Below are 25,683 nucleotides of genomic sequence, written 5' to 3' on the forward strand. Positions count from 1 at the left end.
CTCCACCAGAACCAGAGCCATGATGGAAAACCTCCACCAGAACCAGAACCATGATGGAAAACCTCCACCAGAACCAGAACTATGATGGAAAACCTCCACCAGAACCAGAGCCATGATGGAAAACCTCCACCAGAACCATGATGGAAAACCTCCACCAGAACCAGAACCATGATGGAAAACCTCCACCAGAACCAGAGCCATGATGGAAAACCTCCACCAGAACCAGAACCATGATGAAAAACCTCCACCAGAACCATGATGGAAAACCTCCACCAGAACCAGAGCCATGATGGAAAACCTCCACCAGAACCAGAGCCATGATGGAAAACCTCCACCAGAACCAGAACCATGATGGAAAACCTCCACCAGAACCAGGAAGGGCAGCCATCTGCTTGGACCAGTGGGAGTGGAGAAGTCAGGAAAGATGCTGAACCAGCAGCAGAACTTCTCCTGGATCCTGCTGAGAACGAAGAGAAGCACGTGAATGACAACATTGTGATAAATGTCTACACAGAGAGCAACAAAGAGCCCAGTGCATCATGGGACGTCTCCCAGTGCATCATGGGACGTCTCCCAGTGCATCATGGGACGTCTCCCATTGCCAGATCCACCAGCAGCAGGACTAAAGGGATGATCTGGGTCACCCAGACAGACCAGACTAGAAGATCATTTTATTTATGGTGTAACGAACAGTAGAAAATTTACATGAATATTTTTTCTTCATGTGAATCAAGAAGAAATGAAGAAAGGAAGATTTTTCTGGTAAAAAAGTTTGAAGATAATCTGAAGGTAGAGAGAAGGTCTACTTCCTGGAACCGGACTAGGATCCGGTTCTGCTTCCCTAAACCAGACTGGGATCCGGTTCTACCTCTTAAAACCAGACTGGGATCCGGTTCTACCTCCTAAAACCAGACTGGGATCCGGTTCTACCTCTTAAAACCAGACTGGGATCCGGTTCTACCTCCTAAAACCAGACTGGGATCCGGTTCTACCTCTTAAAACCAGACCGGGATCCGGTTCTACCTCCTAAAACCAGACTGGGATCCGGTTCTGCTTTCTAAAACCAGACTGGGATCCGGTTCTACCTCCTAAAACCAGACTAGGATCCGGTTCTACCTCCTAAAACCAGACTGGGATCCAGTTCTGCTTTCTAAAACCAGACTGGGATCTGGTTCTACCTCCTAAAACCGGACTAGGATCCGGTTCTGCTTTCTAAAACCAGGCAGGGATCCAGTTCTACCTCCTAAAACCAGACTGGGATCCGGTTCTGCTTCCCTAAACCAGACTGGGATCCGGTTCTACCTCCTAAAACCAGACCGGGATCCGGTTCTGCTTCCTGAAACCAGACTGGGACCTGGTTCTGCATCCTTAAACCAGAATGGGATCCAGTTCTGCTTTCTAAAACCAGGCAGGGATCCAGTTCTGCTTCCTGAAACCAGACTGGGATCCGGTTGTGCTTTCTAAAACCAGACTGGGATCCAGTTCTGCTTCTGGAAACCAGACTGGGATCCGGTTCTGGTAAATACCTAAAAACAAAGCACCAGTCAGCCCTCTTGTGGCAGACTTCCCAGAATAGGTGGTCTAAACGTCCAGGTTGGAGACGTCATTTGATATTTACTCATTGTGGCATTTTAATAACAATCCTGTTTCATTTCACCAACCAGTCTTGTGATGTCGGACTCCACAGACGACCAGAGACACACACACACCTGCTAAAAGTCATACATACCTAAACATAAACAAAAGAAAAAACAACTAATAGTCTGATAATATCTTACTTTTGTCTGGAAAACCTGAAAACAGACAGAAAAAAACAGATGAAACTTTACTTTTCAGCCTTTTCTCCAGTTTATTGTCGGCTTGTTGGTGTGCTTGTAATCTAATGCGTTGGTTACCATGACACACAACACGATGAGTCCCAGTCTCAACCTTGAGCTCGTTTTATTCATAGATATAATATTTATCAATATCCAAAAGTAAGAAAAAAAAGACAAAGTAATGTCCAACAAAGAACTTAATTTTTACATCTGTTGTGTCTCTTCACGTCTCCAACTGGGCAACAAAACGAAAAGAAGCTTCTTCGTGGGCACTTAAACTAGAGTGTGAAACCCAGCAACGAATAGCACACCTTCAGAACAAGTAGATATAAATAGATTTATATAGTGTTATATATAGCAGAAACTTTTTAAAGGAGTACAGTGAACACTTCTCACACATGATAGAAAGTATTTCGCAGCTCAGTGTCGAGCCAACGCTGCCCGAGCCGTCTACGTGGTGAACCAACCAAGGCCAAAGCTAAAAAGAACCAAAGGGTTAAAAACAAAGAAAAAAAATTGATGTTGGACACAATCTTTTTTTTCTTACAAACTTCAGAGACACTTAACCTCACAAACGGAATAGAAAAATCTAAAACGGTGGTATTGCATCATGAAATGCACAAAGTCTCCGCTGTACAGTTCGGCATGTCCGTCTGGTTGGAATGCCTGAAGGGCTGCTTGTGTCTGGACGTGTCCGCATCCGGCTGGATGTCACGCTAAACACAGGCCGGTCGCCACATCTCCTCCCCCAGTTTCTCAGTCCTGCTGAGAAAAATCCCAGTAAAGTTGTCCATTTACTGTCCATCCTGGATCCAAATCATCTCGTCCTCCGAGTCCAGATGTCACCTAATCCCCTAAAGATGTCTCCAAATCCCGAGCAGCAGAGTTCCTTACAAAGGGGGAGAGCTTGTTCTTCTTTGTTGTGTGATGTCAGTTTTATGGATGAGGGCGAAGGAGGGCGATGTGTGATGGAAACGTTCTGCAGACGGTCGTTGGGAAGAGAGTCACGCCGTCTCCGGGATGTCCACGTGGAAGGAGCTAACAAAGCCCTTTCCTCGCTGCATGCAGAGAAAAAACAAACAGGCAGGTTAGACGTGAAGGTTTGAGCAGATGCAGACGTTTAACAGACGCGGGGATGAAGTGGAATGATGTTTTATTGATCTGGAAGGGAAGCAAGCTGCATGGAGACGCGTGAAACGGCTCGTAGACGTCTGAGCGATCAGCCAGAACGTTTCCAGTGAACGCAGGAGGACTATGGGTACATTCACATCAGGACAGTCCGCTAGACCCCCTACAGTTGACTTGGCTCAGCTGTAGGGGGGTGTATCCATGTGGACTGAGATGGTGTTCAAGCTGCACTTTGGTCAAACCAGTCAAACCATTAGAATAATATCTCCCCATTCCCACCAGAGGTGGCGCTGCACTAGTATTTAGCAGAAGAGAGGACAAGACCGGCGTGAAGAAGAAAACTCTGTTTCCTCCACCTGCCAGTTAAACATGGAGACCAAACTATGGCTGTTTTGGGTTTTTATTGTGTCTTATGCAAGTATCCTGCAGAAGGACCCTTAACGCCATCACTATGGATTTACCCACAATGCAATGCTACGCCACATGCAGGAAGGGACTTGTTTTGTAGTCTGCTTCCTGTATTTGGTCTGCTTGAAACCTGCGTTTGTAGGCGGACCAAGTCCGCGTCATTGGTCCGAATCAGGATTGGTTTGGCGCGTTCACATTTCCCCAAGCGAAGCGACTTTCTTAGCAAACGGACTCGGATTCGTTGATGTGAACGCATCCTAAGAGAGAAATTGTGAGTTCAAGCTAGGCTTTCTGTCCCTGCTAGTCCTCACCCCTCCTCCTCTCCTTGTTCTCTCTTCAGCCCCCCGGCGTGACCCCCACACCCAACCCGAAGCCCAGAAAAGACAAGAGATTTTCTGTGTATCATTGGCCGGCTCGATCAGATTAGAGAGTTTTAGCCTCTTTGTATCATCGCTCCACATCTTTTCAAATCCACCATCTATCTGACTGTTGTTCCCTCTCTGCCAATACCCCCCCCCCCCCCCCCCCCCCCCCCCCCACACACACACACACACACACACACTCTCCTCCCACACACCCACACACACACACTGCTACCCCTCCCTCATTAAGACGGGATCGACTCTGAACGAGGACTGAGTGGTGCCGCTGGGATTCACCATGTTTGGAGCTCTTCACATCAGAAATTCATGATAAATTCTTCCACTTTTACCCAGCAAACACAACGCTCCTCTAACTGGGACGCGTGTGAACTGGGGGGGTTGGTGTGTGTGTGTGGGAAGGGGGGGGGGTTATGATAATGTGAGACAGATTTTTCTGGTCTGTTCAGATACAAAAGGACTGAAAAATGGAATATTATTGAAGTGAAAAGAGGCTGCAGGACTGCGAGGGCCAGCGTTTGTTTATTTTAACACTAGATGTGATATTTTTAACAGAAATCAACAAATATTTGGTTCCTCATGAATACGGCGCTGCAGATTCTGCAGCTTAACCCTTTGTAAGGCGGGCGCTGACGATGAAGGCCGTCTTCCAGCTGTAGAGCGTGAACATTTAGTAGTTTCTGCGTCCAAAAACCACTGAAACTCTCTGGCTTGTTTCTGTGTTCTTTACTAAATCTTTTTACCTTTACAGGAAAGTAGAAGATAAACAAAAAAAATAAAGGTGCTTCTTATGAGTAAATGCACTTCAGCATGGTCACCGACCGGCATGCTCTCTGGGCTTCACAGCAACAGCTAGCAGAAAGAGAAACTTAAGCTTCATGGATGGCTTGTTGAGCCAGAACCAATCAGAGTCCACAGTTTAACGTTGTTAAAGTTAAAAACTTTCTCACAACTAAACAACTTTAAGTAAATGACCTTTAATGTTCACAGTAAGAAAAAGTCAGGAGAAAAATGTTTCTGTTCATCAGAATAAATTTATTTTACCAAATGTTTGAGTTTTAATCTGAATAAAAACATAACGACAATGAAATGGTAGAAAATTTAAACAGTTTGAGTTTTAATATAACTGGCCGAGATGCTCAGGACGCTTTATTTTCAGAAGTTCATCATAGTCGCTGCAAATTTACCCCCATCTTAAAGTGTTAAAGCTGCGGTAGGTAATCCTGCTCTCTGGGTGAAGTGGTTCCTCGTCCTGACAGTAGTCTGTACGTTTTGTCATCATGAACATTAAGAAATATAGTTAGACCCCTGAGTTTATTGTAAATCTGTAAAAACTCTGACCAATCTAAACGTTCAGACCCTAATGGAGTTGTTCATTTCTTATAAAAAAGACTTGGATTACACAAGGAGCAAAACCGGAGAGGGAGGAGCCAAGACAGAGGGGGAGGAGACAAATCAGGGGAGGGGCCAATACAGGGGGAGGAGCCACGACTCCTTGCTAGCTCCCCAACATTACCTACCCCAGCTTTAAACCATAATAATTACATTACAGCTTTTTACAACATTTCTGCATTTTTTATACAACATCCTCTTATGATACTAAATCCTTTCTTTCCTGAACATATTTCACACTGAGTTACTCTCAGCTTGAAGCTTGAAGCGGGAGTTTGAGGCCTGATGCTCGCTGTTCGCCTGACATGTTGCAGCTATCATTTCTTCTGCTGGTGATCTTTGTGCTGCAGCTTTAATCAAAAATTGCGCCTCATTTTGGATTCCTGTTAATTAAGAGACAGCTTTAAAGCTGTGAAGCTGTTTGACAACATGGGCAAGATGTGATTTTAATTTGCTCCTATTTACATGGAAAATTACAACTCCCAGGAAAAACAAAGCTGACATGTGTGCTGCTGACTGAGACGTCTAGCCAAACACGTTCTACGATGTTCCGCCTCGTGTTCGCTGGATCCGCCGAGAGGAAACAGCTGCTGCAGAAATCTACAGACAATAGGAACTATGAAGCATGCATAGACCTGGTTCCCACAGCGTTGGGACGCTGTGTAAAATGTAAATAAAAAGCAAATGAAATGACTTCATTAAGCCATAGTTTATCCCCACAAGAACATAAAAGACCGAAGCGTTTTATCATTTCATGGAAAATATGAGCTGATTGGGAATCTGACGCAGCAAAACATCTGTAAACAGCTGGAACAGGAGCAACTAAAGGCTGGAAAGGTAACAACTGGAGGAGAATCTGACGACTGATTCATTTAACTGGCAGCAACATGGCCGATGGGTACAGAAGGAGCATTTCAGAGAGGCAGAGTCTCTTAGAGGGAAACATGGACAGAGCTTCACCAAACCTGACTAACTGTGCTCTCCTCAGATCATAAAACCTAAACATCTGAATGCAAGACCAACAACATGCCAACAGGCTTCAGACACACAACGGCTCGGCAGAAGAGTCCAGCTGCTGAACTGGCCTCCTGCCGTCCAGAACTTTCACCGATACGAAACATCTGGAGCATCATGAAAGCAGAAACCCAGCGAGCTCATCGAAAATGTTCTGAGTGGAAACCTGGATGAAGATGTGGAATAGTTTGTGGACAGCATGGACGGCGTGTCCTGCAGACTAAAGAGGAGAGGGAGCATCCAGCTTGTTATCAGCCTGCATCTCTGATGGGATGGGGTTGCATTAGTGCCGATGGCGTGGGCAGCTTCCACATCTGGGAAGCTCCATCAATGCTGAAACATCTGCTCCCATCCAGACAACGTCTCTTTCAGGGAAGACCTTGCAGGTTCCACCATGCTGGACCACATCCTGATGGTGGAACGGGAGAACTGGTCCAGCAGGACCACATCCTGATGGTGGAACAGGAGAACTGGTCCAGCAGGACCATGCTGGACCACATCCTGCATGGCGTCGCAGCAGCATGGCTTCAGTTTCTGTCCATCTTTCCCTCTGAGAGACTCTGCCTCTTTGAAATGCTCTTTTACACTCAGTCATGTTACTGACCTGCTGCCAGGTAACCTGATTAGTCGTCAGATTCTCCTCCAGTTGTTACCTTTCCAGCCTTTAGTTGCTCCTGTTCCAGCTATTTACAGATGTGTTGCTGCATCAGACTCCCAATCAGCTCATATTTTCCATGAAATGATCAAATGTCTTCGCTTCAGCCTCTAATATGTTGTTTATGTTTTACTGTGAATAAAATAAGGCTTGGTGGCATTTAGAAAATATTCTATTCTGCTTTATTTTGAATTAAGTTTGAAGATTTTCATCTTTACATTTTCATGTAGTGTATTTACCAGAGCTGGGTGATGTGACCAAAATCTCATGTCCAGATATAACTCATCTTATATCTCCATAACGATATATAACCATATGAAACTGTGTAATGTTGTGTCAGTCATCAGTTATGTATTAGATGTTGCTAGGCAACGGTAGCTAGATCTCCTTCCATCTGGGGGAACTATGGCCGTATGACGTTCCACAGGTAAATACCTGTTGCAGTGTTTGGTCTGGAGTTTATTCTGAGCTTTCTCCTCCACTTGACGCTGCTTTTGCTGCTTTTACTCGTTGACTCTATTCTTTATTCTGTATTCTTTATCCTGATTCCTGCAGGTGATAAAATGAGTTAGTTGTGTCGGAGTCCGTTGTTGGGACTGTGTGCTAGACTCTTGTCGGTTCCACGTCGGTCTTTTTATATCCAAACTGCATCCAGACAGAAATTTCCCTCTTTTAGGAACAAGCTCATCAGTTTGGGTTGGCTGCTCATCTTTTAGTGAACTATCCTCTGAAACACGTCTGCTACCGTCTTCCTCCATGTTTGTTTATGTATTGCAGCATGCTGTAAAGCACATCTTGACGTAAAATACTGCAGTAAAGCAGTTTATCGTGGCGTAAACAATAGAGCCTCATATGAAACAATAGACATTTTCTGTCATCCAAAGGATCTACATCGTCATATTGACCAGCCCTAGTATTTACTACCATAAAACAACGTAGATTGTGTAAATACTGCTGTATTTCATTCAGCTTCCTGCCTCTCTGCTGCTTGGTGTTATAAATAATTTTTCCACGTTTTCTGTTCTGATCATTAAAACCTATTTCAGCTTTACAACAATGTTTTCTTAATAAATAAGAAGTAAATAATTCTACTTGGAGGCAGATTTGCCACAGTGAAGCTCTCTTGGAAACAAATACAGTAAAAGTATAAAACTTGTCTTCTTCATGGGCTGCTTTCAGAAAATTAGAATGCAGACTGATCCTCGCATTTCACCAGCTTCTTGCTTACTTATCTGTTTTCACTTTATTTCATCCCCACTTTCACAAAATGATGTCCTTGGCATTAAAAAAAGACATAAAGCTGACACCTTTCACGCCATTTCTTCTGAAAACAGGCTTTTCTGTGTGAAGGACAGCGACTCCATAATGAAATAAATCTCTCTAAATGCTAACACATTGCACCAACACACCCTGCAGATGGAAATCTGCTGTGTGGAGTTCAGAGTGCTGCTGCTGCAGAAAGTTTACGTTTGTGTGTGAATGTGTGTGAATCAGACGTGAAACAAGAGGCGCGGGGCGATAAGACTATCGCGGTCAATGGAAGCGCCTGAGAGGGAGGGAAGAGTTAGTCAAACATTCTGACCAGAGCTGAACCATCAGGGCCAAACTGGAAACGTATTTGTTACTTTCTGGGAAGAAAAATCCGATTTGAGACGTTTTTGTTTGGTTTTGAACCTGGTTGGATCGTCAGATGGGGGACGGGTGCTACGTTCAAGCAAAACTCAGTACTCACTTATGTAAGCTGCTCAAGCGCTTGGCAGAAATGCTCCCAACTCTTTCCTCTCAGCAGATGTGGCTGACATGATGGTTTTGGACGCAGTGGTAGTGATTGTGGTGATGGAGGTGATGGGGACTGAGAGGCGTCTCTTTACCAAAGGTGGAGAATGACCCATCAGCCGTTTGCTCTGGGGTTTCAAATACCTCTGTGTCTGGGACCGAGTCCATGCCGGGCACGTGCAGGTTGCTGCGGTAATCGAGACCTTGGCGCCCATCAGAGGGCACAAAGCTGGGCATCCAGCAGCGATCGGAGTGGCCCAGGGCTTTGCACTCCTCTGTGCAGTTAGAGAACAGATCCGCAGCTGCAGAGGAGAAAACACAACACAGAGACAGTTAGAGAGGAGAAGATCTGGCAGGTTTTTCATCATCAACGCCGTGAGACGGTCCAGCCTGAACGGGTTATTTTTATCTCCAAGGAGGTGGAGGAGGACGTTCTGGTGTTCTGGTGTTTGTCTGTTTTTCTGTAACTTTATGCAAAAACTCCTGGAGGGATCTTCATGATGAGTTTCTGAGAACGGTTCTTTGTCTGACTGAAACTCCTTTAAAATGTTGGGAATGATCCGGATCAGCATCTGGATGCAGGGATGTGGTCAAAAGGATTCTTCCTCATCGTGTCATAGAAACATTTTCAGTGTCTCTGCATTTAACTCCACAATAAATGGTGATAAAATCCAGGAGAAGTTCCCAACAGGTTTTCCAAGATGTCAAAGATAGATGTGGATCCTGGCAACATCTTGGATACTACCATCCAGAACAGGAACAACATTCTGGATACTACCATCCAGAGCAGGAACAACATGCTGGATACTACCATCCAGAACAGGAACAACATGCTGGATACTACCATGCTGAAAAGGAACAACATGCTGGATACTACCAACCAGAAAAGGAACAACATGCTGGATACTACCATCCAGAAAAAGAAACTACATGCTGGATACTACCATCCAGAGCAGGAACAACATGCTGGATACTACCATCTAGAACAGGAACAACATTATGGATACTACCATCCAGAACAGGAACAACATTCTGAGGAACTACATCCTGGATACTACCATCCAGAAGAGGAACTACATCCTGGATACTACCATCCAGAGCAGGAACAACATGCTGGATACTACCATCTAGAACAGGAACAACATCCTGGATACTACCATCCAGAACAGGAACAACATGCTGGATACTACCATCCAGAACAGGAACAACATGCTGGATACTACCATCTAGAACAGGAACAACGTTCTGGATACTACCATTCAGAACAGGAACAACATTCTGGATACTACCATCCAGAACAGGAACTATATCCTGGATACTACCATCCAGAAGAGGAACTACATACTGGATACTACCATCCAGAACAGGAACAACATGCTGGATACTACCATCAAGAACAGGAACAACATCCCAGATATTACCAGCCAAAACAGGAACAAGGTTCTGGATACTACCATCCAGAACAGGAACAACATTATGGATACTACCATACAGAATAGGAACAACATGCTGGATACTACCATCTAGAGCAGAAACAACATGCTGGATACTACCATCCAGAACAGGAACTACATCCTGGATACTACCATCCAGAACAGGAACAACATGCTGGATACTACCATCCAGAACAGGAACAACGTGCTGGATACTACCATTCAGAACAGGAACAACATTCTGGATACTACCATCCAGAAGAGGAACTATATCCTGGATACTACCATCCAGAAGAGGAACAACATCCTGGATACTACCATCCATAACAGGAACTACATTCTGGATACTACCATCCAGAACAGGAACAACATGCTGGATACTACCATCAAGAACAGGAACAACATCCCAGATATTACCAGCCAGAACAGGAACAACGCTCGGGATACTACCATCCAAAACAGGAACAACATTCTGGATACTACCATCCAGAAGAGGAACTACATCCTGGATACTACCATCCAGAACAGGAACTACATCCTGGATACTACCATCCAGAGCAGGAACAAAATCCTGAATACTACCATCCAGAGCAGGAACAACATGCTGGATACTACCATCAAGAACAGGAACAACATCCCAGATATTACCAGCCAAAACAGGAACAAGGTTCTGGATACTACCATCCAGAACAGGAACAACATTATGGATACTACCATACAGAATAGGAACAACATGCTGGATACTACCATCTAGAGCAGAAACAACATGCTGGATACTACCATCCAGAACAGGAACTACATCCTGGATACTACCATCCAGAACAGGAACAACATGCTGGATACTACCATCCAGAACAGGAACAACGTGCTGGATACTACCATTCAGAACAGGAACAACATTCTGGATACTTCCATCCAGAAGAGGAACTATATCCTGGATACTACCATCCAGAAGAGGAACAACATCCTGGATACTACCATCCATAACAGGAACTACATCCTGGATACTACCATCCAGAACAGGAACAACATGCTGGATACTACCATCAAGAACAGGAACAACATCCCAGATATTACCAGCCAGAACAGGAACAACGCTCGGGATACTACCATCCAAAACAGGAACAACATTCTGGATACTACCATCCAGAAGAGGAACTACATCCTGGATACTACCATCCAGAACAGGAACTACATCCTGGATACTACCATCCAGAGCAGGAACAAAATCCTGAATACTACCATCCAGAGCAGGAACAACATGCTGGATACTACCATCAAGAACAGGAACAACATCCCAGATATTACCAGCCAGAACAGGAACAACGTTCTGGATACTACCATCCAGAACAGGAACAACATTATGGATACTACCATCCAGAATAGGAACAACATGCTGGATACTACCATCTAGAGCAGAAACAACATGCTGGATAATACCATCCAGAACAGGAACTACATCCTGGATACTACCATCCAGAAAAGGAAAAACGTGCTGGATACTACCATCCAGAACAGGAACAACGTTCTGGATACTACCATTCAGAACGGGAACAACATTCTGGATACTACCATCCAGAAGAGGAACTATATCCTGGATACTACCATCCATAACAGGAACAACATCCTGGATACTACCATCCATAACAGGAACTACATCCTGGATACTACCATCCAGAAGAGGAACTACATCCTGGATACTACTATCCAGAACAGGAACTACATCCTGGATACTACCATCCAGAAGAGGAACAACATGCTGGATACTACCATCAAGAACAGGAACAACATCCCAGATATTACCAGCCAGAACAGGAACAAGGTTCTGGATACTACCATCCAGAACAGGAACAACATTATGGATACTACCATCCAGAATAGGAACAACATGCTGGATACTACCATCCAGAACAGGAACTACATCCTGGATACTACCATCCAGAACAGGAACAACATGCTGGATACTACCATCCAGAACAGGAACAACATGCTGGATACTACCATCTAGAACAGGAACAACGTTCTGGATACTACCATTCAGAAGAGGAACAACATTCTGGATACTACCATCCAGAACAGGAACTATATCCTGGATACTACCATCCAGAAGAGGAACTACATCCTGGATACTACCATCCAGAACAGGAACAACATGCTGGATACTACCATCAAGAACAGGAACAACATCCCAGATATTACCAGCGAGAACAGGAACAAGGTTCTGGATACTACCATCCAGAACAGGAACAACATTATGGATACTACCATCCAGAATAGGAACAACATGCTGGATACTACGATCTAGAGCAGAAACAACATGCTGGATACTACCATCCAGAACAGGAACTACATCCTGGATACTACCATCCAGAACAGGAACAACATGCTGGATACTACCATCCAGAACAGGAACAACGTGCTGGATACTACCATCTAGAACAGGAACAACGTTCTGGATACTACCATTCAGAACAGGAACAACATTCTGGATACTACCATCCAGAAGAGGAACTATATCCTGGATACTACCATCCAGAAGAGGAACAACATCCTGGATACTACCATCCATAACAGGAACTAGATCCTGGATACTACCATCCAGAACAGGAACAACATGCTGGATACTACCATCAAGAACAGGAACAACATCCCAGATATTACCAGCCAGAACAAGAACAATGCTCTGGATACTACCATCCAAAACAGGAACAACATTCTGGATACTACCATCCAGAAGAGGAACTACATCCTGGATACTACCATCCAGAACAGGAACTACATCCTGGATACTACCATCCAGAGCAGGAACAAAATCCTGGATACTACCATCCAGAGCAGGAACAACATGCTGGATACTACCATCAAGAACAGGAACAACATCCCAGATATTACCAGCCAGAACAGGAACAACGTTCTGGATACTACCATCCAGAACAGGAACAACATTATGGATACTACCATCCAGAATAGGAACAACATGCTGGATACTACCATCTAGAGCAGAAACAACATGCTGGATACTACCATCCAGAACAGGAACTACATCCTGGATACTACCATCCAGAAAAGGAACAACGTGCTGGATACTACCATTTAGAACAGGAACAACGTTCTGGATACTACCATTCAGAACAGGAACAACATTCTGGATATTACCATCCAGAAGAGGAACTATATCCTGGATACTACCATCCAGAACAGGAACAACATCCTGGATACTACCATCCATAACAGGAACTACATCCTGGATACTACCATCCAGAACAGGAACAACATGCTGGATACTACCATCAAGAACAGGAAAAACATCCCAGATATTACCAGCCAGAACAGGAACAACGCTATGGATACTACCATCCAGAACAGGAACAATAGTCTGGATACTACCATCCAGAAGAGGAACTACATCCTGGATACTACCATCCAGAATAGGAACTACATCCTGGATACTACCATCCAGAAAAGGAACTACATCCTGGATACTACCATCCAGAGCAGGAACAACATTCTGGATACTACCATCCAGAGCAGGAATAACATTCTGGATGCTACCATCCAGAACAGGAAAAACATGCTGGATACTACCATCCAGAAAGGGAACTACATCCTGGATACAACCATCCAGAGCAGGAACAACATTCTGGATACTACCATCCAGAGCAGGAATAACATTCTGGATGCTACCACCCAGAATAGGAAAAACATGCTGGATACTACCATCTAGAGCAGAAACAACATGCTGGATACTACCATCCATAACAGGAACAACATGCTGGATACTACCATCAAGAACAGGAACAACGTGCTGGATACTACCATCTAGAACAGGAACAACGTTCTGGATACTACCATCCAGAATAGGAACTATATCCTGGATACTACCATCCAGAAGAGGAACAACATCCTGGATACTACCATCCAGAAGAGGAACTACATCCTGGATACTACCATCCAGAACAGGAACAACCTGCTGGATACTACCATCAAGAACAGGAACAACATCCCAGATATTACCAGCCAGAACAGGAACAACATTCTGGATACTACCATCCAGAACAGGAACAACATTCTGGATACTACCATACAGAAGAGGAACTACATCCTGGATACTACCATCCAGAACAGGAACTACATCCTGGATACTACCATCCAGAGCAGGAACAACATTCTGGATACTACCATCCAAGCAGGAACATCATTCTGGAAACTAACATCCAGAAGAGGAACTACATCCTGGATACTACCATCCAGAACAGGAACTACATCCTGGATACTACCATCCAGAGCAGGAACAACATTCTGGATACTACCATCCAGAGCAGGAACTACATCCTGGATACTACCATCCAGAAAAGGAACAACATTCTGGATACTACCATCCAGAAGAGGAACAACATTCTGGATACTACCATCCAGAACAGGAACAACATTCTGGATACTACCATCCAGAAGAGGAACTACATCCTGGATACTACCATCCAGAACAGGAACTACATCCTGGATACTACCATCCAGAGCAGGAACAACATTCTGGATACTACCATCCAGAGCAGGAACAACATTCTGGATACTACCATCCAGAAGAGGAACTACATCCTGGATACTACCATCCAGAACAGGAACTACATCCTGGATACTACCATCCAGAGCAGGAACAACATTCTGGATACTACCATCCAGAGCAGGAACTACATCCTGGAAACTACCATCCAGAACAGGAACAACATTCTGGATACTACCATCCAGAAGAGGAACAACATTCTGGATACTACCATCCAGAGCAGGAACAACATTCTGGATACTACCATCCAGAACAGGAACAACATTCTGGATACTACCATCCAGAAGAGGAACTACATCCTGGATACTACCATCCAGAACAGGAACTACATCCTGGATACTACCATCCAGAGCAGGAACAACATTCTGGATACTACCATCCAGAGCAGGAACAACATTCTGGATGCCACCATCCAGAACAGGAACAACATGCTGGATACTACCATCTAGAACAGGAACAACGTTCTGGATACTACCATCCAGAAGAGGAACTATATCCTGGATACTACCATCCAGAAGAGGAACAACATCCTGGATACTACCATCTATAACAGGAACTACATCCTGGATACTACCATCCAGAAAAGGAACAACCTGCTGGATACTACCATCAAGAACCGGAACAACATTCCAGATATTACCAGCCAGAACAGGAACAACATTCTGGATACTACCATCCAGAAGAGGAACTACATCCTGGATACTACCATCCAGAATAGGAACTACATCCTGGATACTACCATCCAGAAAAGGAACTACATCCTGGATACAACCATCCAGAGCAGGAACAACATTTTGGATACTACCATCCAGAGCAGGAATAACATTCTGGATGCTACCATCCAGAACAGGAAAAACATGCTGGATACTACCATCCAGAAAGGGAACTACATCCTGGATACTACCATCCAGAGCAGGAACTACATCCTGGATACTACCATCCAGAAAAGGAACAACATTCTGGATACTACCATCCAGAAGAGGAACAACATTCTGGATACTACCATCCAGAACAGGAACAACATTCTGGATACTACCATCCAGAAGAGGAACTACATCCTGGATACTACCATCCAGAACAGGAACTACATCCTGGATACTACCATCCAGAGCAGGAACAACATTCTGGATACTACCATCCAGAGCAGGAACAACATTCTGGATACTACCATCCAGAAGAGGAACTACATCCTGGATACTACCATCCAGAACAGGAACTACATCCTGGATACTACCATCCAGAGCAGGAACAACATTCTGGATACTACCATCCAGAGCAGGAACTACATCCTGGATACTACCATCCAGAACAGGAACAACATTCTGGATACTACCATCCAGAAGAGGAACAACATTCTGGATACTACCATCCAGAGCAGGAACAACATTCTGGATACTACCATCCAGAACAGGAACAACATTCTGGATACTACCATCCAGAAGGGGAACTACATCCTGGATACTACCATCCAGAACAGGAACTACATCCTGGATACTACCATCCAGAGCAGGAACAACATTCTGGATACTACCATCCAGAGCAGGAACAACATTCTGGATGCCACCATCCAGAACAGGAACAACATGCTGGATACTACCATCTAGAACAGGAACAACGTTCTGGATACTACCATCCAGAAGAGGAACTATATCCTGGATACTACCATCCAGAAGAGGAACAACATCCTGGATACTACCATCTATAACAGGAACTACATCCTGGATACTACCATCCAGAACAGGAACAACCTGCTGGATACTACCATCAAGAACAGGAACAACATCCCAGATATTACCAGCCAGAACAGGAACAACATTCTGGATACTACCATCCAGAACAGGAACAACATTCTGGATACTACCATCCAGAAGAGGAACTACATCCTGGATACTACCATCCAGAACAGGAACTACATCCTGGATACTACCATCCAGAGCAGGAACAACATTCTGGATACTACCATCCAAGCAGGAACATCTATCTGGATACTAACATCCAGAAGAGGAACTACATCCTGGATACTACCATCCAGAAGAGGAACTACATCCTGGATACTACCATCCAGAGCAGGAACAACATTCTGGATACTACCATCCAGAGCAGGAACTACATCCTGGATACTACCATCCAGAAAAGGAACAACATTATGGATACTACCATCCAGAAGAGGAACAACATTCTGGATACTACCATCCAGAACAGGAACAACATTCTGGATACTACCATCCAGAAGAGGAACTACATCCTGGATACTACCATCCAGAACAGGAACTACATCCTGGATACTACCATCCAGAGCAGGAACAACATTCTGGATACAACCATCCAGAGCAGGAACAACATTCTGGATACTACCATCCAGAAGAGGAACTACATCCTGGATACTACCATCCAGAACAGGAACTACATCCTGGATACTACCATCCAGAGCAGGAACAACATTCTGGATACTACCATCCAGAGCAGGAACTACATCCTGGAAACTACCATCCAGAACAGGAACAACATTCTGGATACTACCATCCAGAAGAGGAACAACATTCTGGATACTACCATCCAGAGCAGGAACAACATTCTGGATACTACCATCCAGAAGAGGAACAACATTCTGGATACTACCATCCAGAGCAGGAACAACATTCTGGATACTACCATCCAGAACAGGAACAACATTCTGGATACTACCATCCAGAAGAGGAACTACATCCTGGATACTACCATCCAGAACAGGAACTACATCCTGGATACTACCATCCAGAGCAGGAACAACATTCTGGATACTACCATCCAGAGCAGGAACAACATTCTGGATGCCACCATCCAGAACAGGAACAACATGCTGGATACTACCATCTAGAACAGGAACAACGTTCTGGATACTACCATCCAGAAGAGGAACTATATCCTGGATACTACCATCCAGAAGAGGAACAACATCCTGGATACTACCATCTATAACAGGAACTACATCCTGGATACTACCATCCAGAACAGGAACAACCTGCTGGATACTACCATCAAGAACAGGAACAACATCCCAGATAATACCAGCCAGAACAGGAACAACATTCTGGATACTACCATCCAGAAGAGGAACTACATCCTGGATACTACCATCCAGAATAGGAACTACATCCTGGATACTACCATCCAGAAAAGGAACTAAATCCTGGATACAACCATCCAGAGCAGGAACAACATTTTGGATACTACCATCCAGAGCAGGAATAACATTCTGGATGCTACCATCCAGAACAGGAAAAACATGCTGGATACTAACATCCAGAAAGGGAACTACATCCTGGATACTACCATCCAGAGCAGGAACTACATCCTGGATACTACCATCCAGAAAAGGAACAACATTCTGGATACTACCATCCAGAAGAGGAACAACATTCTGGATACTACCATCCAGAACAGGAACAACATTCTGGATACTACCATCCAGAAGAGGAACTACATCCTGGATACTACCATCCAGAACAGGAACTACATCCTGGATACTACCATCCAGAGCAGGAACAACATTCTGGATACTACCATCCAGAGCAGGAACAACATTCTGGATACTACCATCCAGAAGAGGAACTACATCCTGGATACTACCATCCAGAACAGGAACTACATCCTGGATACTACCATCCAGAGCAGGAACAACATTCTGGATACTACCATCCAGAGCAGGAACTACATCCTGGATACTACCATCCAGAACAGGAACAACATTCTGGATACTACCATCCAGAAGAGGAACAACATTCTGGATACTACCATCCAGAGCAGGAACAACATTCTGGATACTACCATCCAGAACAGGAACAACATTCTGGATACTACCATCCAGAAGAGGAACTACATCCTGGATACTACCATCCAGAACAGGAACTACATCCTGGATACTACCATCCAGAGCAGGAACAACATTCTGGATACTACCATCCAGAGCAGGAACAACATTCTGGATGCCACCATCCAGAACAGGAACAACATGCTGGATACTACCATCTAGAACAGGAACAACGTTCTGGATACTACCATCCAGAAGAGGAACTATATCCTGGATACTACCATCCAGAAGAGGAACAACATCCTGGATACTACCATCTATAACAGGAACTACATCCTGGATACTACCATCCAGAACAGGAACAACCTGCTGGATACTACCATCAAGAACAGGAACAACATCCCAGATATTACCAGCCAGAACAGGAACAACATTCTGGATACTACCATCCAGAAGAGGAACTACATCCTGGATACTACCATCCAGAATAGGAACTACATCCTGGATACTACCATCCAGAAAAGGAACTACATCCTGGATACAACCATCCAGAGCAGGAACAACATTTTGGATACTACCATCCAGAGCAGGAATAACATTCTGGATGCTACCATCCAGAACAGGAAAAACATGCTGGATACTACCATCCAGAAAGGGAACTACATCCTGGATACAACCATGCAGAGCAGGAACAACATTCTGGATACTACCATCCAGAGCAGGAATAACATTCTGGATGCTACCACCCAGAACAGGAAAAACATGCTGGATACTACCATCTAGAGCAGAAACAACATGCTGGATACTACCATCCATAACAGGAACAACATGCTGGATACTACCATCAAGAACAGGAACAACGTGCTGGATACTACCATCTAGAACAGGAACAACGTTCTGGATACTACCATCCAGAATAGGAACTATATCCTGGATACTACCATCCAGAAGAGGAACAACATCCTGGATACTACCATCCAGAAGAGGAACTACATCCTGGATACTACCATCCAGAACAGGAACAACCTGCTGGATACTACCATCAAGAAAAGGAACAACATCCCAGATATTACCAGCCAGAACAGGAACAACATTCTGGATACTACCATCCAGAACAGGAACAACATTCTGGATACTACCATCCAGAAGAGGAACTACATCCTGGATACTACCATCCAGAACAGGAACTACATCCTGGATACTACCATCCAGAGCAGGAACAACATTCTGGATACTACCATCCAAGCAGGAACATCATTCTGGATACTAACATCCAGAAGAGGAACTACATCCTGGATACTACCATCCAGAACAGGAACCACATCCTGGATACTACCATCCAGAGCAGGAACAACATTCTGGATACTACCATCCAGAGCAGGAACTACATCCTGGATACTACCATCCAGAAAAGGAACTACATCCTGGATAATGCCATCCAGAGCAGGAACAACATTCTGGATACTACCATCCAGAGCAGGAACAACATTCTGGATACTACCATCCAGAAGAGGAACTACATCCTGGATACTACCATCCAGAACAGGAACTACATCCTGGATACTACCATCCAGAGCAGGAACAACATTCTGGATACTACCATCCAGAGCAGGAACTACATCCTGGATACTACCATCCAGAACAGGAACAACATTCTGGATACTACCATCCAGAAGAGGAACAACATTCTGGATACTACCATCCAGAGCAGGAACGAAATTCTGGATACTACCATCCAGAACAGGAACAACATTCTGGATACTACCATCCAGAAGAGGAACTACATCCTGGATACTACCATCCAGAATAGGAACTACATCCTGGATACTACCATCCAGAAAAGGAACTACATCCTGGATACAACCATCCAGAGCAGGAACAACATTTTGGATACTACCATCCAGAGCAGGAATAACATTCTGGATGCTACCATCCAGAACAGGAAAAACATGCTGGATACTACCATCCAGAAAGGGAACTACATCCTGGATACAACCATGCAGAGCAGGAACAACATTCTGGATACTACCATCCAGAGCAGGAATAACATTCTGGATGCTACCACCCAGAACAGGAAAAACATGCTGGATACTACCATCTAGAGCAGAAACAACATGCTGGATACTACCATCCATAACAGGAACAACATGCTGGATACTACCATCAAGAACAGGAACAACGTGCTGGATACTACCATCTAGAACAGGAACAACGTTCTGGATACTACCATCCAGAATAGGAACTATATCCTGGATACTACCATCCAGAAGAGGAACAACATCCTGGATACTACCATCCAGAAGAGGAACTACATCCTGGATACTACCATCCAGAACAGGAACAACCTGCTGGATACTACCATCAAGAAAAGGAACAACATCCCAGATATTACCAGCCAGAACAGGAACAACATTCTGGATACTACCATCCAGAACAGGAACAACATTCTGGATACTACCATCCAGAAGAGGAACTACATCCTGGATACTACCATCCAGAACAGGAACTACATCCTGGATACTACCATCCAGAGCAGGAACAACATTCTGGATACTACCATCCAAGCAGGAACATCATTCTGGATACTAACATCCAGAAGAGGAACTACATCCTGGATACTACCATCCAGAACAGGAACCACATCCTGGATACTACCATCCAGAGCAGGAACAACATTCTGGATACTACCATCCAGAGCAGGAACTACATCCTGGATACTACCATCCAGAAAAGGAACTACATCCTGGATAATGCCATCCAGAGCAGGAACAACATTCTGGATACTACCATCCAGAGCAGGAACAACATTCTGGATACTACCATCCAGAAGAGGAACTACATCCTGGATACTACCATCCAGAACAGGAACTACATCCTGGATACTACCATCCAGAGCAGGAACAACATTCTGGATACTACCATCCAGAGCAGGAACTACATCCTGGATACTACCATCCAGAACAGGAACAACATTCTGGATACTACCATCCAGAAGAGGAACAACATTCTGGATACTACCATCCAGAGCAGGAACGAAATTCTGGATACTACCATCCAGAACAGGAACAACATTCTGGATACTACCATCCAGAAGAGGAACTACATCCTGGATACTACCATCCAGAACAGGAACTACATCCTGGATACTACCATCCAGAGCAGGAACAACATTCTGGATACTACCATCCAGAGCAGGAACAACATTCTGGATGCCACCATCCAGAACAGGAACAACATGCTGGATACTACCATCTAGAACAGGAACAACGTTCTGGATACTACCATCCAGAAGAGGAACTATATCCTGGATACTACCATCCAGAAGAGGAACAACATCCTGGATACTACCATCTATAACAGGAACTACATCCTGGATACTACCATCCAGAACAGGAACAACCTGCTGGATACTACCATCAAGAACAGGAACAACATCCCAGATATTACCAGCCAGAACAGGAACAACATTCTGGATACTACCATCCAGAACAGGAACAACATTCTGGATACTACCATCCAGAAGAGGAACTACATCCTGGATACTACCATCCAGAACAGGAACTACATCCTGGATACTACCATATAGAGCAGGAACAACATTCTGGATACTACCATCCAGAGCAGGAACAACATTCTGGATACTACCATCCAGAAGAGGAACTACATCCTGGATACTACAATCCAAAACAGGAACTACATCCTGGATACTACCATCCAGAGCAGGAACAACATTCTGGATACTACCATCCAGAGCAGGAACTACATCCTGGATACTACCATCCAGAACAGGAACAACATTCTGGATACTACCATCCAGAAGAGGAACAACATTCTGGATACTACCATCCAGAACAGGAACAACATTCTGGATACTACCATCCAGAAGAGGAACTACATCCTGGATACTACCATCCAGAACAGGAACTACATCCTGGATACTACCATCCAGAGCAGGAACAACATTCTCGATACTACCATCCAGAGCAGGAACAACATTCTGGATACTACCATCCAGAAGAGGAACTACATCCTGGATACTACCATCCAGAACAGGAACTACATCCTGGATACTACCATCCAGAGCAGGAACAACATTCTGGATACTACCATCGAGAGCAGGAACTACATTCTGGATACTACCATCCAGAACAGGAACAACATTCTGGATACTACCATCCAGAAGAGGAACAACATTCTGGATACTACCATCCAGAGCAGGAACAACATTCTGGATACTACCATCCAGAAAAGGAACAACATGCTGGATACTACCATCCAGAAGAGGAACTACATCCTGGATACTACCATCCAGAAAAGGAACTACATCCTGGATACTACCATCCAGAGCAGGAACAACATTCTGGATACTACCATCCAGAGCAGGAACAACATTCTGGATGCTACCATCCAGAACAGGAACAACATGCTGGATACTACCATCTAGAACAGGAACAACGTTCTGGATACTACCATTCACAACAGGAACAACATTCTGGATACTACCATCCAGAAGAGGAACTATATCCTGGATACTACCATCCAGAAGAGGAACTACATCCTGGATACTACCATCCAGAACAGGAACTACATCCTGGATACTACCATCCAGAACAGGAAAAACATGCTGGATACTACCATCCAGAACAGCAACAACATGCTGGATACTACCATCTAGAACAGGAACAATGTTCTGGATACTACCATTCAGAACAGGAACAACATTCTGGATACTACCATCCAGAACAGGAAAAACATGCTGGATACTACCATCCAGAACAGCAACAACATGCTGGATACTACCATCCAGAACAGGAACTACATCCTGGACACTACCATCCAGAACAGGAACAACATGCTGGATACTACCATCCAGAACAGGAACAACATTCTGGATACTACCATCCAGAAGAGGAACTACATGCTGGATACTACCATCCAGAACAGGAACTACATCCTGGATACTACCATCCAGAGCAGGAACAACATTCTGGATACTACCATCCAGAGCAGGAACAACATTCTGGATACTACCATCCAGAACAGGAACAACATTCTGGATACTACCATCCAGAACAGGAACAACATTCTGGATACTACAATCCAGAAGAGGAACTACATCCTGGATACTACCATCCAGAGCAGGAACAACATTCTGGATACTACCATCCATAACAGGAACAACATGCTGGATACTACCATCCAGAATAGGAACAACATCCTGGATACTACCATCCAGTGCAGGAACAACATTCTGGATACTACCATCCAGAACAGGAACTACATCCTGGATACTACCATCCAGAGCAGGAACAACATTCTGGATACTACCATCCAGAAGAGGAACTACATCCTGGATACTACCATCCAGAACAGGAACTACATCCTGGATACTACCATCCAGAGCTGGAACAACATTCTGGATACTACCATCCATAACAGGAACAACATGCTGGATACTACCATCCAGAATAGGAACAACATCCTGGATACTACCATCCAGTGCAGGAACAACATTCTGGATACTACCATCCAGAAGAGGAACTATATCCTGGATACTACCATCCAGAAGAGGAACTACATCCTGGATACTACCATCCAGAAGAGGAACTACATCCTGGATACTACCATCCAGAGCAGGAACAACATGCTGGATACTACCATCTAGAACAGGAACAACGTTCTGGATACTACCATACAGAACAAGAACAACATTCTGGATACTACCATCCAGAAGAGGAACTACATCCTGGACACTACCATCCAGAACAGGAACAACATCCTGGATACTACCATCCAGAACAGGAACAACATGCTGGATACTACCATCCAGAACAGGAACAACATGCTGGATACTACCATCCAGAACAGGAACAACGTTCTGGATACTACCATTCATAACAGGAACAACATTCTGGATACTACCATCCAGAACAGGAACAACATCCTGGATACTACCATCCAGAACAGGAACAACATGCTGGATACTACCATCCAGAACAGGAACAACATGCTGGATACTACCATCTAGAACAGGAACAACGTTCTGGATACTACCATTCATAACAGGAACAACATTCTGGATACTACCATCCAGAACAGGAACAATATCCTGGATACTACCATCCAGAAGAGGAACTACATCCTGGATACTACTATCCAGAACAGGAACTACATCCTGGATACTACCATCCAGAACAGGAACAAAATTCTGGATACTACCATCCAGAACAGGAACAACATTCTGGATACTACCATCCAGAAGAGGAACAACATCCCAGATATTACCAGCCAGAACAGGAACAAGGTTCTGGATACTACCATCCAGAACAGGAACAACATTATGGATACTACCATCCAGAATAGGAACAAGGTTCTGGATACTACCATCCAGAACAGGAACAACATTCTGGATACAACCATCCAGAATAGGAACAACATGCTGGATACTACCATCTAGAGCAGAAACAACATGCTGGATACTACCATCCAGAACAGGAACTACATCCTGGATACTACCATCCAGAACAGGAACAACATGCTGGATACTACCATCCAGAACAGGAACAACGTGCTGGATACTACCATCTAGAACAGGAACAACGTTCTGGATACTACCATTCAGAACAGGAACAACATTCTGGATACTACCATCCAAAACAGGAACAACATGCTGGATACTACCATCCAGAACAGGAACAACATGCTGGATACTACCATCAAGAACAGGAACAACATCCCAGATATTACCAGCCAGAACAGGAACAACGCTCTGGATACTACCATCCAAAACAGGAACAACATTCTGGATACTACCATCCAGAAGAGGAACTACATCCTGGATACTACCATCCAGAACAGGAACTACATCCTGGATACTACCATCCAGAGCAGGAACAACATTCTGGATACTACCATCCAGAGCAGGAACAACATTCTGGATACTACCATCCAGAAGAGGAACTACATCCTGGATACTACCATCCAGAACAGGAACTACATCCTGGATACTACCATCCAGAGCAGGAACAACATTCTGGATACTACCATCCAGAGCAGGAACTACATGCTGGATACTACCATCCAGAACAGGAACAACATTCTGGATACTACCATCCAGAGCAGGAACAACATTCTGGATACTACCATCCAGAAGAGGTACTACATCCTGGATACTACCATCCAGAACAGGAACTACATCCTGGATACTACCATCCAGAGCAGGAACAACATTCTGGATACTACCATCCAGAGCAGGAACTACATCCTGGATACTACCATCCAGAGCAGGAACAACATTCTGGATACTACCATCCAGAACAGGAACAACAT

The 25,683-nt window shown here is 44.4% G+C and overlaps 1 protein-coding gene across 2 annotated transcripts in view; it reads right to left on the reverse strand.

Moving 5' to 3' along the window:
* Positions 1 to 2,687: 2,687 nt before the first annotated feature.
* Positions 2,688 to 25,683, reverse strand: part of pcdh10b (protocadherin 10b) — a gene marked incomplete at its 5' end in the record, with an annotated part of 55,542 nt that continues 32,546 nt past the window's right edge. The window contains 2 exons of one of the 2 annotated variants that reach the window (XM_079250509.1): positions 2,688 to 2,875; positions 8,715 to 8,872. In XM_079250509.1, the coding sequence (XP_079106635.1) occupies positions 2,822 to 2,875; positions 8,715 to 8,872 (212 nt within the window). In that variant the 3' untranslated portion in view covers positions 2,688 to 2,821. Of the gene's footprint in view, positions 2,876 to 8,665; positions 8,873 to 25,683 lie in introns of both variants that reach the window. The other variant, XM_079250508.1, reaches the window with a different exon arrangement.

This window comes from Telmatherina bonti, assembly GCF_933228915.1.
Source record: "Telmatherina bonti genome assembly, chromosome: 12".
Classification (NCBI taxonomy): domain Eukaryota; kingdom Metazoa; phylum Chordata; class Actinopteri; order Atheriniformes; family Telmatherinidae; genus Telmatherina; species Telmatherina bonti.